The following is a 22571-nucleotide window of genomic DNA, read 5'->3' as shown; positions in this document are numbered from 1 at the left end:
AGAGGGATATGGAGGCCGACATTAATTTCCTTTTAAACTATGCAAATTGTCTAGCTGCCCTGCTAATCTGCCTCAAATACTTTTGGCCACAGACCCAGAACAAGCATGCAGATAAGATGTTTGACTGCATTAGCAACATGCTGGTTTCTGGTGTATGCTCCAGATACTACTGCAGCTAACGAGATAAGCAGGATTCCAGGCAACTGGTATTGTATAAAAGGCTCTAATAGATCAGCAGGGTCGGCAACACTGTATATCAGAGCCTGCCAGCGGGACAAGAGAAGACGAAAGCTGCGGCGGCGAGGGACAGAGGTGACCTCTAGGGGCTGGAAGAGGCCCCAGGTAAGTAAAGTGTTTTTTGGAATCTCCTCAGATATCCTTTAAAGAGGAACTGTCAGCCATAGTGTGTGTGTGTGTGTGTGTGTGTGTGTGTGTGTGTGTGTGTGTGTGTGTGTGTGTGTGTGTGTGTGTGTGTGTGTGTGTGTGTGTGTGTGTGTGTGTGTGTGTGTGTGTGTGTGTGTGTGTGTGTGTGTGTGTGTGTGTGTGTGTGTGTGTGTGTGTCTCTTACATAACATGTATTGCACTGTCCACATTATGATTCCTGTGAATTGTATCAAAGAAAAGTAGAGAATCCTATTCTAGACAGTTTCCATATTTACTGTGGCCATTTTGAAGCCAGTTGTGATGTAATATCCGCCCTTAAGCTGGCCATACACTATGCCGATTCCCCGCCGATCGACCGCAGATTCGGTCACTGGGATCGAATCTGCTGTCAAATCGTCAACGTTAAATTTCGATCTATTTCTTCCCGAACTAGATCGGTCCCGTCGATTTCAGCCTGAAACCGTTCACAATCTGTAGTGGTGCTGCCGCCGCCCTCCCCCCCCCCCCCAAATACATTACCTGCTCCGCCGGCGTGACTCCCCCGGTCTCTGCCGTCTTCTTCTCCGCTCTGGTCTAGTCTGCGGGTCCGGCAGGCTTCACTTCTTCCTGTCTCGTCAGGAAGTTTAAACAGTAGAGGGCGCTCTACTGTTTAACCTTCCCCCAGACAGGAAGTGAAGCCTGCCGGACCCGGACACCAGACCAGAGCGGAGAAGAAGACAGCAGAGACCGGGGGAGTCGCGCCGGCGGAGCAGGTAATGTATTGGGGGAGGGGGGGGGGGGGGGGGAGAGCGGCGGCAGCACCACTACAGATTGTGAACGGTGACAACCCAGGACGCCCTGCAACTTCTCTTGTGTACCAAATGGTGTGTACCAAATAAGAGTCATGTAAACTGGGGAATAATAATTTATCAACAAGAAAAGTAATAGTGATTTTAACTTTTGGATTGCCTGATTAACATCCTTATTACTTGTTTACCAGATAAAAATAAACTGATTTTTGATTTTATGCCCGACAGTTACTCTTTAAAAGCACACATTTGTCCAGCTCAGTTAGCCCATATAATTATTCCTGGCTATAAAGTGCAGTAAACACATCAAAGTGTTCTGTGGCACTGTTTGCCACTAACATTTCAATAAAAAGAATCAAAAAAACAAAAAAAAAAAAACTTAAAAGTCTAGATCTAAAATCCGGGCCAGCTTGCATCAAGGAACCGTAGGAGGTTTCAGGATAGCGATAACCACCAGACCCGTGCTCAAAGACCCCTATTTGGGTCAGCAGACACTTTGGGACAGTTAAAGGGGCACTCTGGTCCTTCCCTTGACGTCTCCTCCCCGCAGCGCTATGGCAACGCTACCCCACTTCCTACGTCACCGCTCAGCATTTGCTGGCCCCATTGCATTTGTAGTGGAGGAGGCGACAACAGAAGGAATAAAGAGAAGGACCAGAGTTTTGCCAGGTAGGTGGGGGACGACCCTTTAACAGCCCCAAGGTGACTGCTGACCCAAGTGAGGGTCTTTGAGCACAGTAAGTGCAAGACTATGGGTGTGGTGAAGGCTCTATCTTGAAACCTATGATTAACTGATGAATAGAATGTCTACCATAACAGTACTATAATATGGTCGTTAGGCTAAAATATGGTCGTTCTCACACTATACCAATTGTGTTGCTCATCACAAAATAGTAGTATGGTTGAGAACAGCTGTACACCTCTGGTGGGTGTTGGACTATGTATATCTGATATAATCAAAGGTATCAGCAATGGTAACAGTCCACACTCCCAAGGCACTGTTAAGATGGTCATACATCCGTCGACTTAGCAGCTGATCGACTATCCGATAATTATCGAATTGGATGAAAGTCTGTGATGCCACAAGAATGCCCGATTGACAATTTGATTTCGGGATGAAATTGGTCGAATGTATGCTGAGAAATCTTGGGCCAATGTGGTCTATCGGGTGTGCAGCGATAACTGTGTGAGATAAATTGCAAGCAATGGGAACGGAAAATATTACTTTATAAATCTAGTCAATATTTGCCCATTGAAAAATATTTCTTCACCCTAAATTATATTCTTAAAAGACATCTGAGGTGAAAATAAATTGATGAGAAAAACAATTGTATCTATCCTCCTAAAAATTACTTTTTTTTAGATATCCCACAGTTTTAGATTTAAATCTAGTTTTTACTGTTTCATGGTCTCTGCTCAATGGACACATTTATTGAAGTATGCTAGAGGTGAAATCTATGAATTATTGACCCTTTTTATCTTTTTCCTGCTCTCAGAAACCATTTACCGACAGGAAAGTATTTTAAAGGAGTTATCAGGGAAAATTGAATAAAATAAGTGCTACTTACCGGGTGCTTCCTCCAGCCCCAAACTCCCAGCATGTCCCTCGCTGCAGCTCTGCCCGCAGCTCGCTCCCGGTCCCCGGCGATGACGTCAGGCCGACCCCCATGTCGGCCTGTACTGCGCCTGCACGAGCGGCGTTGTCAATCACCACCACGTGGGCCGGAGCGGACTGCGCAGGCTCAGAACTACTGCGCCTGCGCAATCTGCTCCGGCCCACGTGGCGGCGATGGACAGCGCCACTCGCACAGGCAGACCTGGAGGTCGGCCTGACATCGCCGGGGACCGGGAGCGAGCTGCAGCATACGCAGCTTCTGCGGAACTAGTCGGACGGGCACAGGAGTGCCCTAGCAGCAGTCATCTAGCCTTATACCTCTATTATCTTGGTAAGCGCCATCCTCTTCCCCACCTTTGAGTCTCTGCTCACCTCTCTCTTCACGATACCACCTTCTTTGAGCTCCTCATCCTCCTACTTATCTTGCCTTTTACTATTCCCTTTTTTCCCCTTTTCATTTTCCTCTCTCACTTTCAAACTGTTACCATTTGCAAATGCTGGTCTAAGTTTGCCATTTCCAGCTTCTACATTTGTGGTTATATGCACATTTCACTTGGTTATTTATTTATGTAGGTTGTCACCTTTAGTGTTCCCCCCCCCCCCCCCCCCCGAATGCATTTATATTTACCTCATACTGAGGCCAAGTTCACGTTCTCTATTGCATATATTTGTATCATGCACTAGCACTTTGCAGAGAATCTCTGTTTTGGGGTAGGCCATATTGTCTTAAGGCGGCCTGTATATCTCTAGAATTAACTGCAACACAGTGTCCTTTCCTTTTTATTAAATATTTTTTTGCATAACCTTGCAGTGACACTGGTGACATACCTTTTGCAGTTTCTCGGGAGATCTGCAGGCTTGTGATAGTACTGGTGAACTTTACATTAGAACCATTGTTATTTTTATCTTATGAACGGTGCTACTTTTTTCCTGCCATATATTTGGGGCCCTTTGTGGCTTATTTGACAGCTGGCCCGGTTTTAAATGTTTTTAATCCATGTGTAGTTTGTTTCAATAAAATTTTTGTACAGACCCCTCATTTTGCCTCTTGCATTGATTCTTGCTCTTTGGTTGTTGACACAGAATTAGTATATATAGGGGTTTTATTTTCTTTTTTGATTGTTTTAGCAAACAGCTGCGGTGAGAGCTGCGGCGAGGGACATGCTGGGAGCTTGGGGCTGGAGGAAGCCCCCGGTAAGTAGCACTTATTTTATAATCAGATTTCCCCGATAACTCCTTTAAGGCTGTAATTACTTATCAGTGAGGGTTATGCTATAGTCTGACCCAGTCCGACCCAGACAGAAACTGTCACTTGCATACCTGATTTTTAACTCTTTCAGGCAGAGAAAGAAAAATGGGAATACAGCCTAGTTCTATGTGTGCTTGGCATTGTACATACACATGTCTATCTCATGTCACATTTCAGCTCGTTGGTCCTTTAAAATCTATCACAAGTGTCAACATCTTTACTGCTGGTAGGGTGCCTCACTGTGGGATATTTAAAAGAGACTAAGGTACGAATCTAGGCTGAACTGTACAGTAAGGAGTAATTGAGCAACAATGCAGGGCGACCTGAGTGCGCCCTTACAATGCAAATCGCAATTTCAATTTTCCCTGGATGCTAGCAACACAAGAGTTTTTGTAAGTAGTGTCCACTATGCACTACTCTTCATGATGAGATAAATGGACAGTTTATGTACTAACTGGCACAAAGTGTCATTTTAATTTACGCTGAACTAGTACGGAAATAAAAAAGCCTTTGTGACTGACAATGCTTAGCACCACATGTTTCTATTACAAAGTCATACAGCGTATTTGTAAAAGCAATTCATTCACTCACTCTGAAGGATTCTCCTTTTTTTCTTCCTTGTCATCCCGATCCTGCTTGCTAGGGCCTGATGTCTGCACACCTTGCGATGTAACTTCAGGTCCACGTTTGTGATCAGACCCACTACTGCTAATGGACGGGGATATGCTTGGACTACTCGGCTTGCTGCTGCTGTTGCTTGTAGGTGGATTGCTGCCACTTTCACTGGTTGATTCCTTTGAACTTGAATCAAGCTTATCCTTCAGAAGCTCTCTAGGCTTCTCCACACTTTCTCGACTCTTACCAAGAATGTGGTCAATGCAATCAGGACTAGAACTAGACTGTAACTGTAGGAAATAAACTGGTATTAGAAGAACAGAACACAGATCTGAAGCTTTTGTACTATTTCAACAAAATCAGGACCTGGAGTGAGTAAAGTACTATGAAAGAACACAGCACAGTGCATAGTTTCAGTAGTGTGTAGTCCAGCAGAGTCATTATGCAACGCAACATTTAAACAGCTTTAAAATAGATTATATTACAAAAAATGATGTTCTTTAATTTCATCTGTGATAGGGAATTGTACTTAGGGGAACTTCAGCCTAAACAAACATACTGACATTAAGTTACATTAGTTATGTTAATTAGAATAGATAGGTAATATAATTTTTTACCCACCCGGTTTTAAAAGAACAGACAAATGTTTGTGATTCATGGGGGCTGCCATCTTTGTCATGGGGGCAGCCATCTTTTTGGTTGAAAGGAGGTGACAAGGAGCAGGAGACAGTTCCAACTGCTCTGTGTCCTGATAACCCCTCCCAGCTGCACACGCTAGGCTTCAAATGTCAAATTCAAAATGTAAAAAAAAATGTTTTGCACCAAAACAGCAGAACGAGAGCAACATCAGAAATCCCATCATGCTTTGCACAGCATCAGGGGAAAAAAGCCCGGGCAGTTTTCTTCTGTGCAGCTAAAAATGAGGCTTGGATAAGAGAAACAAATTTCTGATGCTGTGAAACTGTTAAAGAAACACCAGGCCTTTTCAGTGCTGCCGAGTCGATTTTTAGTCCGGAGGTTCACTTTAAACTCAGTAGTGGGAAGCCTCTGGATGGTACAGCGGATTCTGCAGCCTTCCTTCACCCATCATGCACTGAAACTCTCAATCCTTGACTTTACAGTAGAGGACTGCTCGCGACCGTGCGCCTCTCCGTGTAGAAGCACGGCAGCACCTCCACAGTAGCACAGAGCTGCTCACGCATAGGTAGTGCAGCCATAACCATGCATGGAAGGGACTGCTGCTGCAATGAGGGTCCTGGACAGCAGCATAGCTGTTGTGGACATTGGAGAAGGTTTTATATTATCCAGAGGCTTCCCACTACTGAGGTAAGTAACACCTTCCTTTAACCACTTCACCTCCAAGGGATTTTCCCCTTAAAAACCAGAGCAGTTTTCACCTTTCAGCGCTGCGTCCATTCATCTGCCAATAACTATCAGTACTTATCACACTAAAATGATCTATACATTGTTTCGCCACCAATTGAGCTTTCTCTGGTACTTTTTGCTAAGAATTATTGCATTTTAAAAATGCATTTTAATGAGAATAATAAGGAAAAAAAATTCATTAGATTTTGACCATTATAGTTTTAAAATAAAACTTTCTACTGTGGATAAAAGCCACACACTATTTGTCCAGGTCAATTAAAATATTTCCATAGTACAATGTATGGCACCAATATTTTATTTGGAGATAAAAGATACGGTTTTTCAGCTTTGCGCCTATTACTAATTACAAGCACATAATTTAAAAATTTACAGTAATATACCCTCTTGACATAAAAAAAAAGTTCAGTCCCCAAGATAACTATGTATTACTTTTAATTACTTTTTTTTCTAAACATTTTATTTGGGTAACTATTGGGAGTGTGGGAGGTAAGGAGTTCATTTTAAATGTAAATATAAAAGTTTATAAAAAAAATGTGTAGGTGTAATTTTAATATTTGGCAAGAAGTCCTAGCGCCTAACTTTCCTGTGCGTACTATTACTATGCAAACGGGAAGGAATGCGTGGTCATTTACGCATTGGCTTTTGTGAATGACGCAGCATTTCATTGACGCCACTGATCACTCACACGAGGACTTAGATCAATGAATTGATTTCCCCTCTAATGATCACCGGGGAGAACGAGCGCAGGAGCAAGCAGGAGTGTACAGCACAGAGACGTAGTACCTACATCCCTGCGAGGTGAAGGGATTTTGCAGGGACGTACATACTTGTCCCGGGGAGGGCAAGTGAGTAAACGTTACAGGTGCACTTTATCTGCTCTGCGACCGTTTATCAATTGGCGGTCCGGCGGGTCATCGGACCTCTCGGATATCAATCGAGCCATCAGCGGCTCGATTGATAAGGAGGTGTCTACCAGTCTATGCCCAGCATAGGCCTGTAGTCCTCAAGTGGTTAAACAAATTCATTTCAGTATAAACTATTGCCAGCTCCAGAACCGATTCAAAATAGTTTAAAAGTCACTGAGCTCATGAAATTTAGCTTCCTTAGCGGTAATCCCGAGTCATTCTCAAGATGCAAATCTGCAGTTTAGAGTGGTAATCCCAAACCTGAGTGCGTTATATGCAGGCGCTGCTGCAGATCTCTCTGTGGTATTTTTTTTTTTTTTTTTTTTTTTAGGGCCTAAAAACTTGTGAAAAAAAATACACGGCTTTTAGAAGCTAAATCATAATCTAAATTAATGTCCAGCGCTGCGTAATATGTTGCCGCTTTATAAATACAATAATAAATAATCATAATGCCAGGTAGATCAAATACAAATTTGAGCTTAGAGTTTACTTAAATTTATCAGGATTAACAGTACTAAAAAAAAAAAAAAAAAAAAAAAAAATTCACATACATTCCCATGTTGTGAAACCAGACAATGTTATGCTCATTAAATACAGAAGTGTTAGAGTCCGTTTCCACTAGAGCGAATCTGCATGCGTTGTCTGCATGCGGATTCGCACAGACAATACAAGTGGATGGCCCTGTTTCCACTTGTCAGTTTTTTCTAGCGTTTTTCTGTGCAGGATTTTTCTGCACGGTAGAGCCTGCAGAATTCGCCTGCGTGAAGAATGCAGGCGATTCGCAGGCTATGTATTTGATAGGGAAACCGCACATGCGTTTTTTGCCGCGATTTCGCGTGCGAATTTGCATGAAAACTAATGTAAATTGAACCAGGCAGTGACATGGTTAAATTCGCATATACCCTGCCTATGCAAAATCGCATGCGAAATTGCAGCAAAAGCACACGCGGAATCGCATCCGCATGCGATTTAGTCAGCGGTGGAATCCCAGCGATTCACACCGCACTAGTGGAAACGAGCCCTTAAGAATGTATGAGGAAGATTCCCTTTATTACCTGCACATCTCTCTAATGTACCCAAGTTTGTGTCACAAGTTCACTGCATAGGGCCCACACGGTCTGTCTGAACCTTGCACATATGCACCTACCCAGGGTTGTGCTTTTAAAGGCTGCATTATGGTACTTACCCTAAAATCATTTTTAAACTTCTTTAAGTCATCCAGCTGTTTCCTTTGTTCTGAAGCCATTGGAGAAACTACTAAATGGAATGGAAAATGTTGCCTTAGATACATTTTAGTTGGTTGAAGCCTATTTATTGTATACAGAAATAGAACACAACTTTCCACATTACTACAGATTGCTACACACTGCCCACACAAGAAAAATCAGTGGAAGATGGACCCACTCTACAGAAGGAAAAGTTAGCATTTGAACATGTTTGAAGGTAAAAGGATGCCTTCTGCAGTCCTTTATTCTGGAGGTGTAATAGGCTACCATAGGGTTTGGCTGGTAAAGCTGAAAACCGTCAACTGCCAATGAGCGGCTCTAAATACAATTTCCAAATGAGACTAAGATCACAGGACAGAGTTACAAACATATGTCTGTAGGTAGTCAGCTTAATTCGCTGTACAATTCAATGTATAGGATTTTAGAGAAAAATTAGGATTAAAGAGAGCTTTGTGTCCTCCCTCCACTCTTCTACACCATATGCTAAAAATCATTTGAAGCATGTAAAGAATAAAATTACCTACCTTTATTTTCAGGTTTGCTAAAGCTAGAAGAGTCACTTTGCTTGACGGTCTCTTTACCTCCAGCTGGGGAATTTTGCCTCTGATCTTGTAATCTTGAGTCCTTAGCTATAAGCGGAAGAAAAAAAATAAATGCTACAACAAAAGACAATATGCAGTTTTCAGCTACAAAAAAAAAAAAGTAACAAAGAAATTACTATACCATACTGAAAGTTGCGCTAAAAACTGCAAGTCATGTTTGCGTCAAAATGATTTGTTTTAAGGGTTATCGTGGCACATACCGCCTTTCATTAAAAGCATTCTTTTTCCATACCTTCACAGGATGGGGTGACGGCTCTGTTAGAAGCTGGGCTTGCAGGTGTTGGTGATCCAGCAGGTACAGGCATGGTTACAGGTTCAGGTGCTACAGAAGCAGCTTGAGGAGAACTTAGAGTCGGTGCTGTAGCACCACTCCCTATGGCACTTTGTCTTGGAGACCGTGGTCTGTGAGTCTTGGGAGAAAGTCTTTGTCCTGGAGGGGGGGGGGGGGGAAGCAGAAATCAAAAATGAATAAGAGGCTGCATTTATAAGAGTTAAAACAGTAATGTTCCACTTAAATCTGACACTGCTGTCCTCTTGAGTGTCAATACAGAATTCCTCCATTGCATAGCAAATTGAGACATTCACCCCATACTCAACTCTCACTAAGCACCCTCTGGTGGTCATAAGAAAAAGAAAGAACTGGGAATGGGCAACTGACTCTATAGAAAGTATTTATACATTTACGCAACCATTTTATTGGTCTCGACGAAGGGAAGCAGAGATCAACCACATTGCTTAAAGTGAACCCAAAAGTGAGAGATATGGAGGCTGCCTCTTATTTCCCTTTAAGCAATATCAGTTGCCTGGCTGTCCTGTTGATCCTTTGCCTCTAATACCTTTAACCATTTACCCTAAAAATGCATATGCAAATCAGGTGTTTCCGACAATATTGTCAGAACTGACAAGATAAGCTGCATGCTTGTTTCTGGTGCAATTCAGACACTACTGCAGCCAAATAGAGCAGCAGGGCTGCCAGGCAACTGGTATTATTTAAAAGTAAATAGATATGATAGCCTCCATATCACATTAAGGTAGAAGGTAGCCCACACACAGATTATGGCCCAACATGTCAAGCTAATCAATCCCTATCCAAATGGAAATTGATCAGATCTCAATTCTTACGGTAGCCATACATCTAGTGATGGGAAGATTTGACCAAGACAACTCTCATCAAATCTGATTAGAGAGAGCTGCCTGCCGCCCATACACCGCAGGCCGATTCCCAATGAATTTCATGCCCAAAATTGGTCGCATTGTCGATCGGGCATGCACTTGGCAGCACAGATTTTCATCCGATTCCATTTCCAATTGAATCAGATGGTCGATCGACCACCAAGTCACCTGATGTATGGCCAGCTTAAAGGGAACCTAAACTGAGCAGGATATGGATTTTTCCTTTTAAAATGATACCAGTTGCCTGACTCTCCTGCTGATCCTGGGTCTCTAATACTTTTAGCCACAGCCCCTCAACAAGCATGCAGATCAGGTGTTTGAAGTCAGACTGGATTAGCTGCATGCTTGTTTCAGGTGTGTGATTCAGCCACTACTGCAGCCAAAGAGATCAGTAGGACTGACAAGCAACTAGTATTGCCCCTGTTCCCTTTAACCCTACATGGAGTGTCTTAACAGATTTCAGCAGACATCTATTAAGCATCAAACTGCAAGCAATCCCTGACCAATGCTGTGCAATCCGATTCCTCTTCATCTCTCCCCCACTTACTAAGGCCACATACACAAATCAGACCATAGTCTTTTGAAAATGAAAGATCACAGACCAATCTTACCACTCTTCATGTAGTATGAGAGCCATACTCTACACAGTCTTTTCTATGGAGCTGAACTCCCCATCAGAAAAAAAATCTTTGCAAGATGCTGCACACACAGATGCTGTACAGACACAAAAGATCGGTATCTGCAAAAGATCTGTTCCTGCCAAGAATCCATTCCTGCAAATTGCAATGATAGTCTATGAGATCTGCAGATCATCATACACACATGATTTAACTGACATTCATCTGCAGATCAGATCCACCAGGATGGATTTTCAGATCTGCGGATGATTGCTTGATCTGCAGATGAATGTCAGTTAAATCATGTGTGTATGATGATCTGCAGATCTCATAGACTATGAATGCAATTTGCAGGAATGGATTTTTGTCAGGAACAGATCTTTGGCAGATACTGATCTTTTGTGTCTGTACAGCATCTGTGTGCGCAGCATCTTGCAAAGATTTTTTTCTGATGTGGAGTTCAGCTCCATAGAAAAGACTGTGTAGAGTATGGCTCTCATACTACATGAAGGGTGGTAAGATTGGTCTGTGATCTTTCATTTTCCAAAGACCATAGTCTGAAGTGTGTATGAGCCTTTAGAAACTAACATGTCCAATCCAATGACTGATGAACTGCATAAAATTGAAAGGGAATGGTTTGAAAATGTTGGAACAGACCACTAGCATACTGAAGTCATCAAATAAGCTAGGCTTGGTAATAAAGTTAGCTGGCTAGTTGCCATTCTGATCAGGAAGACAATTTGATAGCTGGTTACATGGTTTATGAGTTAACATGCATCATGCGTTAAAGGGAAGGTTCGGGGAGGGCTGTAAAAAAATAAAAATAAAAATCCACTTACCTGGGGCTTCCTCCAGCCCGTGGCAGGCAGGAGGTGCCCTCGCCGCCGCTCCGCAGGCTCCCGGTGGCCTCCGGTGGCCGACCCGACCTGGCCAGGCCGGCTGCCAGGTCGGGCTCTTCTGCGCTCCAAATGCCGGCACTTCTGCGTCCCACGTGGACGCGCTGACATCATCGGACGTCCGCCGGGCTGTACTGCGCAGGCGCAGTAGTTCTGCGCCTGCGCAGTACAGCCCGGCGGACGTCCGATGACGTCAGCGCGTCCACGTGGGACGCAGAAGTGCCGGCATTTGGAGCGCAGAAGAGCCCGACCTGGCAGCCGGCCTGGCCAGGTCGGCCACCGGGAGCCTGCGGAGCGGCGGCGAGGGCACCTCCTGCCTGCCAGGGGCTGGAGGAAGCCCCAGGTAAGTGGATTTTGATTTTTTTACAGCCCTCCCCGAACCTTCCCTTTAAAGGAATAAGACCACGTTTCCAGTACCTTACTTTCAATAAGAAACTTCAAAGTGAATGGTTCAATTGTTTTAGTTCTCCTTCTGCCTTGGAATTTACAGCAGATAATCTGCAACCTGCCCCTTGTGTGGGGTGTTTACAGGTAGATCAAATTTACCTGGCAGTGGCAAAACCTAGCTACTTTTTATTAGATTTGGAGTTTCTTTCTGGGCCAACATCCCCAATGAGATTAGCACTATAAAGAATCAGCTTTCTCCATTTTGTAATGACGCACCAACAGGGTCCACCTTTGCCTAACCTTGCAGAATTTCCTGAACTCAATTTGTGTACAAATAGATTAGGCCATAATGCAGATTTTCACAGTTTAAAGAACAGGTCTGCTTTCACAATGGTTTACTGACCATTTTATGAAGACACGTACCCAATTTTATGCTTAAAGTGTACCGGAGACCAAAAATAAAATGTATATGCATCTGGGGCTTCCTCCAGCCAGTTTCAGGCTGATCACTCCCTCACCATCCTTCCAGGCCAACTGGATCACCTGCTAGGTGGACAGGGAAATTCCCCAGTCGAGTCCAGTTGATGCAGGCCAGCTGCGCGCGTTCCACCGTTTTGAAACCACCCTGTTCAAATTTTCCCAGGATTTCTGCGCAAAAAGTGGTTTAACTTCAAATTTTCAAAAAAAATTGGGGGGAATTTTTTTTTTGATTAGTAATTCAATACAGGCGATTGTATTGAATTAAATTTTTAAAAAAAATTATGACGCTGCGTGATAGATGCAGGTTGGCACACTGTAGGTAGTAGCTCAGATCGCTACCCACATTGTGATGACAGGCATCCAGCGGAGCCGGCGGCGCAGAGCAGCTAGAAATTTCCCCGGTAGCATGGACGAGCCTGACTCGTCCTTCCATATTTCAGCAAGTTTTATCTGGACGAGCCAGGCTCATCCATACCGCTAGGGAGGTTAATAATGCACACTAGACAGACAATAAGTGGAAAATAATGTGAATGCCACTTACCCCCACTCACAACAGATGACCACGTGCCACCTGAGGAGCTGTTTCGTGCTATAGGTGGAGCAGACCCTTCTCCAGATTCATTGCGAGAAACAAACTCAAGGCCCCCGCACATGGTGGTCCTACCATTAGGAACCCTGTGAGTTCGAGGATGCCGCTGTGCCTTGGGAGACATCCTTGGAGGTCCTAAGAACAAAAACAAACATTTTGCAGGTAAGGTTTAGCACACTACAATACTGTAGCATTTATATTACAACACCTAAATTGCACATGAGATTAAAAATACATATAGGATTGTAAAAAAAATTATTCATATCGAATGGCAAAATGGATATGAAAGGCAAAGCATTAACACTTATTTCACAAGACCTTTGCTCAATCCACACCAAAGGTCACATTAGTACAATTACACACCAGTTACAAATGGTATTTACACAAGTTGGAATGTACAAAGAAAAAGCTTAGATGCTAAAGTCATGAAAGCAAATCATACAAGCAAACAAGCTACATCATTTTGGTTTAATCTGATATAAACTGCTATAAGCCATAAATTATGATCTTATTTAACCATAAAGAAATGAAAAAAATGTATTGTCATACTGTATAGCTTAAAGAGAACCAGAGGAGGGGTTCTGAGAATAAAATCCCCATACAGAGGCTGGGTCTGTATAGAGCCCAGCCTCTGTTGCTATTTAGATCGCCCCTAAGCCCCCCCTGCGCTCTCCAATCCCCCCCATAAATAACAGCCACGCTGCTGACACGCAGCTTGTCAGAGCGGGCTGTGTTTTCCTTTGTAACGTCAGTCTCCGCTCTCCCCCACCTCCTGCATCGCTCTGGTCCCCGCTCGCGTCCCTTCCCTCCACGCTGATTGGAGGGAAGGGACGTGGGCGGTGAACGGAGCTCTGCAGGAGGTGGGGAGAGCGGAGACTGACGTTACAAAGGTAAACACAGCCCACGCAGCGCGGCTGTGATTTATGGGGTCTCCCTGAGCGCAGGGGGGATTTAGGAGCGATCTAAATAGCAACAGAGGCTGGGCTCTATAGGCAGACCCAGCCTCTGTATTGGGATTTCATTCCTAGAACCCCGCCTCGGGTTCTCTTTAAAGAAAAATGCATAACCTGTATAAAGCTACAGTATTGGCCAAAGAAACTAGTATCAACATTTTTCATAGTCAAAAGCAAAATGTAATTAAACCAACTCAAACAATCAATGGCTACACAAATTGTATCATTAGCACGTGCCACTTTGTTAAGCCCCATCTACAAGATACGATTCTTTATACGATTCTATTTAAAAACTGATTAAACCCAACATGTCCGATCGGAATTCGATTCGATTAAATTCTATTTACCATTATTTTGCAATGGCAAATCGAATTGAATCCCGATCGGACAGGTTGGATTTAATCAAATCGTAAATAGAATTGTAATCGAATCGTATAAAGAATCGTATCGTAGATGGGGCTTTAGACTTCAACTTTGTAATATACAATACAATTCAATATAAGTTTGATAAAATGTAGGACAACCATTTTGCAATAGTAAAAGCTGTTATTCAAGTACACCTACATCCACTAAGGGGGAAAAAAAAATGTCCTATAAAAACATGTCAGACATTTACTAAGCAATATGCATGCCAAAGCAACAGCCTTCTGGAGGGTCCAGGAGACCCTTAGACATGGCTCATTTTCAGTGAGGTGATGAGAATGACAATCTACTGCAAATGCAAACGTTAAAGGATACCATTGGACTGGAACAAGTTCATAATTTGTTTTGGTTTAAAGGGATTCTGACGTGAGACTAAAACTAAAAACAGAGGGAAGGAAGGATCTGGGTCCTATAGAGCCTTCCCAGTATCCTCCTGGTCCCAGCGTTCCCTCGCAGGCTCCCCTGTTAGAAGTCTACGACTAGACTCGTAGACTGCTCTCTTCCAGGTGGATCGTACTTCAGCAGTCATCATACTGCACACCCAGTAGCGGCCTCTTGTGCGTGCGCAGTACAGGGGAACCTTCCAAAGACTGCCGAATTCTGCCGCGGCAGGAGGTTAAAACGGAGGAGCCTGCGGGGGAACGAGGACATGAGGAGAACGGGAAGGCTCTATAGGACCCAGAGCCTTCCCTCTCCTTATGTAAGTATCTTTATTTTTAGTCGCACTTCAGTCTCACTTTAAAGGGAACCAGAGAGGATGCAATATACATACCTGGGGCTTCCTCCAGCCCCATACGCACGGAACGCTCCCACGTCGCACTCCTCCGCTGCCTGCATCAGCCGCCACCGGGTCCCGTCATTGCCGCGAGTCGGCAAGTCGGCCGGCGGACGCGGCCAATTCTCCGCATCACAGGGTGCTCTCCCCATACAGATACGCATGTGGCTGTTAACTGCGCAGCCGCATGCGTACATGTATGGAGGGAGCCCCTGTGATGCGGACAATTGGCCGCGTCCGCCGGAAGTGACGGGTCCGGTACCGGCGGATCCAGGAAGCTGAGGATGGCGGCGTGGGAGCGATTCAGGCTTATGGGGCTGGAAGAAGCCCCCGGTATGTATAAAATCTGTTTCTTTTTTCACCCCCCCGTTCCTCTCTGGTTCCCTTTAAAAGCAGCTCGGCACCTAAATGAGAAAATATATAACATGAACCCATCTGTAAGTGTGTAGATGGAAAGGGGAGGGGGGGGGGGGGGGGGAGAAGCTTTAGGAAGGGAGAGGCTTAAGGCAGGGAGCACACTTATTTTATCTGTATTTTGCCACGCAAAAAAAAAAAGTTCACTGCTCCACTGCCCATTCTAGGCAATGGCCTGCTCAAGAATCTCATGTCTTTCGTGTTACGCATTTTCCCCCACTATTTTTTCCCATGCGACTCACACGCTCCAAATTCGAATGCATTTCACTGTACCTGAAAAATCAAAGTCGATTGAGCAGGAAATCAGAATTGGAAGCTCTGAAACCGCCTACCTGAAGCACTCCACCAACGCCCTCCTTGACCCACATCTATTTGCATACAGGACCAAAAGGTCCGTAGGGGACACCATTAAAGTGGGCCTGAACTCCGAACTTCCTCTATGCTCTAAAAGATAAACAGTATAATAACCTTTACAGAAAAAACATTTCTTTGGTGCAGGTGAAAAAATCCTGCAATAAATCTGCAGTGCATTGTCTTCCTGCTTGCACAGAAGCAGGCATAGGGTTAACATCCTGTTTTTACAAATTAGCTACGCTGCTGCAGAGATTCCAGAGCTGACAGCTAAGATCAAATTACACTTGTGATTAGTCACAGATGTCACAGATGAGAGAGAACTAGATGGGCTAAACTCTTTCCTGTGCGAGAGTTCAAGTCCACGTTAACCTTTTTGGGGCCGCCGCAAGTAAATCCTACGCCGCACTTGTGGCTGTCCAACCCTGATGCAGCATAGGATTTACGCCACTTGCCTCGATCATGAGCACCGCTGGAGCCTGGGAGGTGAGTAAAGGTTGCCGGCAATACGGGGGACACCATGTCTAGCCATCTAGTGGTGATCCGGCTGCCTGACTCCTCCCCCCCCCCCATTTATGGGCTAGTGCAGAGCGGGTGGGATTTAGGGAATATTCAACTAGCAACAGAGGCTGGGCACTATAGCCAGACCGACCCAGCCTCTGTGTATAGATTTAACATTTAACTCGAAGATCCCCACCTCGGGTTCTCTAAGGTATTTTTTCAGAGTAATGTAACTTGTATCTGTCAGGTTATTTTCTTCTCTACCTGTTCTGCTTGTCACGCGACTCATAGGTGAGGCATACGATGCTACTACAGCAAAGGGATTGGAAACCTTTTAAAATAATGTATGATAAATGCTTACATAAAAAGGAGGTAGTTATGTGGAGAAATAACCAGTAGATACAGTGTGTAAAATAAGGGGTTCCTTAATTATTCAAGTGAAAACAGCTGTTGCTTTCCTGTATAGTGAGTATATATCGGTCAGAACAACAGTCACAGCTGTAGAGCTGACAAGAGTTGGATAAAAGTAAGGGCTGCAGTGATCTCCCCAGAATTTTTTTCTAGCCGGGTGGTATGAAAATGAAAAAGTAGCCGGGTAGGGCAAGATGAGAGAATGCAGGGCAGGTGCTTCTGTGCACAACTCTGCTTACAGCATAGGAGGAGGTGAGCTGATAACAGCCGGGTGCTCACCAAAGCAAGCCGGGTGGAGCACCCGGCTAAAACAGCCGGGGGGGGGGGGGGGGGGGGGGGGGAACACTGGGCTGGTAGTATAAACTATCTTCACACCAGTTTTGAAAACTGAGACCAGTTTTAGGGGCCCAATTGATAAAAGGGGCAACATCCATGACCGCTGTCCCCCAAAAAATTAAACTGGGCCATTTATAAGAGGCCAGCCTTTTTGCAACGTTGAGCACAGCATTAAAGGACTTCCGAGGCCAAATAGACAAAAACATTTTTTTACCTGTATCATTTTAAAATCCAAGGCGGAGATCCTCCGTACCCTCCGCTAATGTATCTATTTCAATGCCCCCAGGTCGGGTGCCGACCCCACCGCACCGGCCAGGGTCATGCACTATTCCACCTCTAAGATGGCAGCCGAGAGGAGCCGCGGCTGCGCAGTACGCATGGACGCTAGTGCGGCTTAGCCCTCCTCCAGAGCGTACGTCAGGCGCAGTGATGTGAGCGTGCCCGACGTACGCTCCGGAGGATGCCGGGACCCAGTACGCGGCTGGAGGAGGGCTAAAGGCTGCGCAGCCGCACTAGCGTTCATGCGTACACTGTGCAGCCACGGCTCCTCTCGGCTGCCATCTTAGAAGTGGAATAGCGCACGACCCGTGCGGTGGGGTTGGCACCCGACCTGGGGGCATTGAAATAGATACATTGGCGGCGGAACGGAGCGGAGGGCACAGAGGGTCTCTGCCTTGGATTTAAAAATGATACAGGTAAGAAAAAAAATTTTTTGTCTATTTGGCCTCGGAAGTCCTTTAAAGAGAACCCGAGGTGTGTTTAAAGACTGTTATCTGCATACAGAGGCTGGATCTGCCTATACAGCCCAGCCTCTGTTGCTATCCCAAACCCCACTAAGGTCCCCCTGCACTCTGCAATCCCTCATAAAATCACAGCCACGCTGTGAGGCTTTGTTTACATCTGTAGTGTCAGTCTCAGCTGTTCCCCCGCCTCCTGCATACCTCCGGTCCCTGCCCCCATCCCTTCCCTCCAATCAGCAGGGAGGGAAGGGACGCAGGCGGGGACCGGAGTTCTGCAGGAGGCGGGGAGAGCAGCAGACTGACACTATAGAGATAAAAACAGCCAGCTCTGACAAGCTGTTTGTCAGCAGCGTGGCTGTGATTTATGAGGGATTGCAGAGTGCAGGGGGATCTTAGGGGGGTTTGGGATAGCAAAAGAGGCTGGGCTGTATAGGCAGATCCAGCCTCTGTATGCAGATAATATTCTTCAAACCCACCTCAGGTTCTCTTTAATGATTGTGACAATAGACAAATAAGAATGTGGGAATATGTCCTGTTCACACTAAAAATGGTAGCCTCTGCCAATGCAAGGAGCTTCCATTTAAAGCTCCTCTGTTTCCAAAAGCCAAACCTACACAATCCGATTCTTTGTACAAGTCGCTTACGATTCTATTTACGATCCGATTAAATCCGACATGTCCGATCGGGATTCGATTCAATTTGCCATTGTTTTGCAATGGCAAATCGAATTGAATCCTGATCGGACATGTCGGATTTAATCGGTTTGTAAAGAAAATTGTAATCGAATCGCACAAAGAATCGTATCGTGTAGACGGGACTACAGACCCAAATAGCTCTTGCCATATCAAAAACAACAAAACTATTTTGGCAAACAGTACTGTAGAAGTTTTGTGAATTATAGCAACTGATAGTTTTAACATGTTTAACCACTTGCCGACCGCCTACTGCATATTGGCGGCGGCAAAGTGGCAGCCCCAGGACCACGTAACGCAGAATGGCGTCGGGTCCTGGGGCATTGTTTTGCCGGGGAAAGCGCACTGGGATGCGCGCATCCGCCGGCAAAAGGCTCCGCCCACCTGCCGGCCAATCGGAAGTGCCGACGGGTTGTTAACTGACGATCTCCGCTTAGGAAGCGTAGAATACGCTTTGTAATGTTTACAAAGTGTATTATACAGGCTGCCTCCTGCCCTGGTGGTCCCAGTGTCCGAGGGACCACCAGGGCAGGCTGCAGCCACCCTAGTCTGCACCCAAACACACTGATCTGCCCCCCCCCCCCCGATCGCCCACAGCACCCCTCAACCCCCCCGCCCACCCCACTGTTTGCACCCAATCACCCCACTAATCACCCATCAATCACTCCCTGTCACTATCTGTCAACGCTATTTTTTTTTTTGGTCCCCAAACTGCCCCCTGGGGACTCTTGATCACCCCCCAGCCCTCAGATTCTCCCCAGACCACCCCCTCCCCCACAGACCCAGCCCCCCACCCCTGTGTACTGTATGCATCTATCCCCCCTCATCACCAGTCAATCACCCGTTAATTACCCCCTGTCACTGCCACCCATCAATCCGCCCCTAACCTGCCCCTTGCGGGCAATCTGATCACCCATCCACACCATTAGATCGCCTGCAGACCCGACGTCAGATCACCTCCCAAGTGCACGGTTTACATCTGTTCTCTCCTCTAAACACCCACTAATTACCCATCAATCACCCCCTATCACCATCTGTCACTGTTACCCACCAGATTAGACCCTAATCTGCCCCTTGCGGGCACCCAATCACCCGCCCACACGCTCAGATTTCCCTCAGACCCCCCCCTTATCAATTCGCCAGTGCATTATTTACATTTGTTCTTCCCTGTAATAACCCACTGATCACCTGTCACTGCCACCCATCAATCACCCCCTGTCACTGCCACCCATCAATCACCCCCTGTCACTGCCACCCATCAATCACCCCCTGTCACTGCCACCCATCAATCACCCCCTGTCACTGCCACCCATCAATCAGCCCCTAACCTGCCCCTTGCGGGCAATCTGATCACCCACCCACACCATTAGATCGCCTGCAGACCCGACGACAGATCACCTCCCAAGTGCACTGTTTACATCTGTTCTCTCCTCTAAACACCCACTAATTACCCATCAATCACCCCCTCTCACCACCTGTTACTGCTACCCATCAGATTAGACCCCTATCTGCCCCTAGGACACCCAATCACGCGCCCACACCCTCAGAACACCCTCAGACCCCAGCCCTCATCACCTTGCCAGTGCATTGCTTGCATCTATTCCCCCCACTAATCACACCTTGAGACACCCATCAATCACCTCCTGTCACCACCTAACACACCTACACATCAAATCAGGCCCTAATTTGCCCCGTGTGGACTCATGATCACTCTGCCAAACCCTCAGATCCCCCTCAGACCCCCTTCCGATCACCTCCCCAGTGCATTGATTGCATCTATTTTCCCCTCTAACCACTCCCTAAGACACCAATCAGCTCCTGTCACCCCCCCCCCCCCCAGCACTCCTATCCATCAGATCAGGCCCAATACAACCTGTCATCTAAAAGGCCACCCTGCTTATGCCCGGTTCCACAAAATTCGCCCCCTCATAGACTACCTGCCATCAAAATTTGCAGACGCTTATACCCCTGAACAGTCATTGAGACATTTGGTTTCCAGACTACTCACGGTTTTGGGCCCGTAAAATGCCAGGGCAGTATAGGAACTCCACAAGTGACCCCTTTTTAGAAAAAAAGACACCCCAAGGTATTCTGTTAGGTGTATGACGAGTTCATAGAAGATTTCATTTTTTGTCAAAAGTTAGCGGAAATTGATTTTTATTGTTTTTTTCACAAAGTTTCATTTTTCACTAACTTGTGACAAAAAATAAGATCTTCTATGAACTCACCATACACCTAACGGAATACCTTAGGGTGTCTTCTTGGTGTCTTTCTAAAATGGGGTCACTTGTGGCGTTCCTATACTGCCCTGGCATTTTAGGGGCCCTAAACCGTGAGGAGTAGTCTAGAAAACAAATGCCTCAAAATGACCTGTGAATAGGACGTTGGGCCCCTTAGCGCACCTAGGCTGCAAAAAAGTGTCACACGTCGTATCGCCGTATTAAGGAGAAGTAGTATAATGTGTTTTGGGGTGTATTTTTACACATACCCATGCTGAGTGGGAGAAATAGCTCTGTAAATGTACAATTGTGTGTAAAAAAAAAAAATCTAATATATGTCATTTACAGAGATATTTCTCCCACCCAGCATGGGTATATGTAAATATACACCACAAAACACATTATACTACTTCTGAGCACGGCAGTACGACGTGTGGCACTTTTTTGCAGTCTAACTGCGCTAAGGGGCCCAAAGTCCAATGAGTACCTTTAAGATTTCACAAGTCATTTTGAGACATTTGGGTTCAAGACTACTCCTCACGGTTTAGGGCCCCTAAAATGCCAAGGCAGTATAGAAACCCCACAAGTGACCCCATTTTAGAAAGAAGACACCCCAAGGTATTCTGTTAGGTGTATGACGAGTTCATAGAAGATTTTATTTTTTGTCACAAGTTAGCGGAAATTGATTTGTATTGGTTTTTTTTTTTCTCACAAAGTGTCAATTTCCGCTAACTTGTGACAAAAAAAAAATTCTATGACCTCACCATACTGCTAACAGAATACCTAGGGGTGTCTTCTTTCTAAAATGGGGTCACTTGTGGGGTTCCTATACTGCCCTGGCATTTTAGGGGCCCTAAACCGTGAGGAGTAGTCTAGAATCCAAATGCCTCAAAATGACCTGTGAATAGGATGTTCGGGCCCTTAGCGCACCTAGGTTGCAAAAAAGTGACACATGTGGTATTGCCGTACTGAGGATAAGTAGTATATTGTGTTTTGGGGTGTATTTTTACACATACCCATGCTGGGTGGGAGAAATCTCTAAATGACGATTTTTTTTTTTTATTTTTTTTTTATTTATTTTACACACACACACACACACACACACACACACACACACACACACACACACACACACACACACACACACACACACACACACACACACACACACACACACACACACACACACACACACACACACACACACACACACACACACACACACACACACACACACACACACACACACTTGTCCATTTACAGAGATATTTCTCCCACTCAGCATGGGTATGTGTAAAAATACAACCCAAAACACATTATATTACTTCTCCTGAGTACGGCAATACCACACGTGTGGCACTTTTTTGCAACCTAGGTGCGCTAAGGGGCCGAACGTCCTATTCACGGGTCATTTTGAGGCATTTGGATTCTAGACTACTCACGGTTTAAGGCCCCTAAAATGCCAGGGCAGTATAGGAACCCCACAAATGACCCCATTTTAGAAAGAAGACACCCCAAGGTATTCCATTAGGAGTATGGTGAGTTCATAGAAGATTTTATTTTTTGTCACAAGTTAGGCTGGTTTCACAGTGGGACGTTACAGGCGCACGTTAGAGCAGCCTGTAACGCAGCCCACCGCACAGCAATGAAAAATCAATGAGGCTGTTCACAGTGCGGACGTTGCGTTACATTGTAACGCTGCGTCACAAGACAACGTACTGCATGCAGTACTTTGGACGCGGTTGAGCCGCGTTAGACTGCTTGCACATGCTCAGTAATGTTGGGGAGGAGCGGAGAGCGGCCAGGCACATGGCTAATTATTATGCACTGCACGTTGTGACATG

The 22571-nt window shown here is 45.4% G+C and overlaps 1 protein-coding gene across 4 annotated transcripts in view; it reads right to left on the bottom strand.

Annotated features, from left to right (window-relative positions):
- Positions 1–22571, bottom strand: part of ATXN2 (ataxin 2) — a 145793-nt gene that overhangs the window by 50648 nt on the left and 72574 nt on the right. For 3 of the 4 annotated variants that reach the window (XM_068245574.1, XM_068245592.1, XM_068245600.1), the window contains 5 exons: positions 12865–13047; positions 9003–9200; positions 8693–8797; positions 8129–8199; positions 4628–4941 (listed from right to left, as the gene is read on the bottom strand). In XM_068245574.1, coding sequence (XP_068101675.1) covers positions 4628–4941; positions 8129–8199; positions 8693–8797; positions 9003–9200; positions 12865–13047 — 871 coding nt within the window. The remainder of the gene's footprint in view (positions 1–4627; positions 4942–8128; positions 8200–8692; positions 8798–9002; positions 9201–12864; positions 13048–22571) is intronic. The other variant, XM_068245582.1, reaches the window with a different exon arrangement.

This window comes from Hyperolius riggenbachi, chromosome 1 (genome assembly GCF_040937935.1).
Source record: "Hyperolius riggenbachi isolate aHypRig1 chromosome 1, aHypRig1.pri, whole genome shotgun sequence".
Lineage (NCBI taxonomy): Eukaryota > Metazoa > Chordata > Amphibia > Anura > Hyperoliidae > Hyperolius > Hyperolius riggenbachi.
This window is presented reverse-complemented; position numbering and strand designations above follow the sequence as displayed.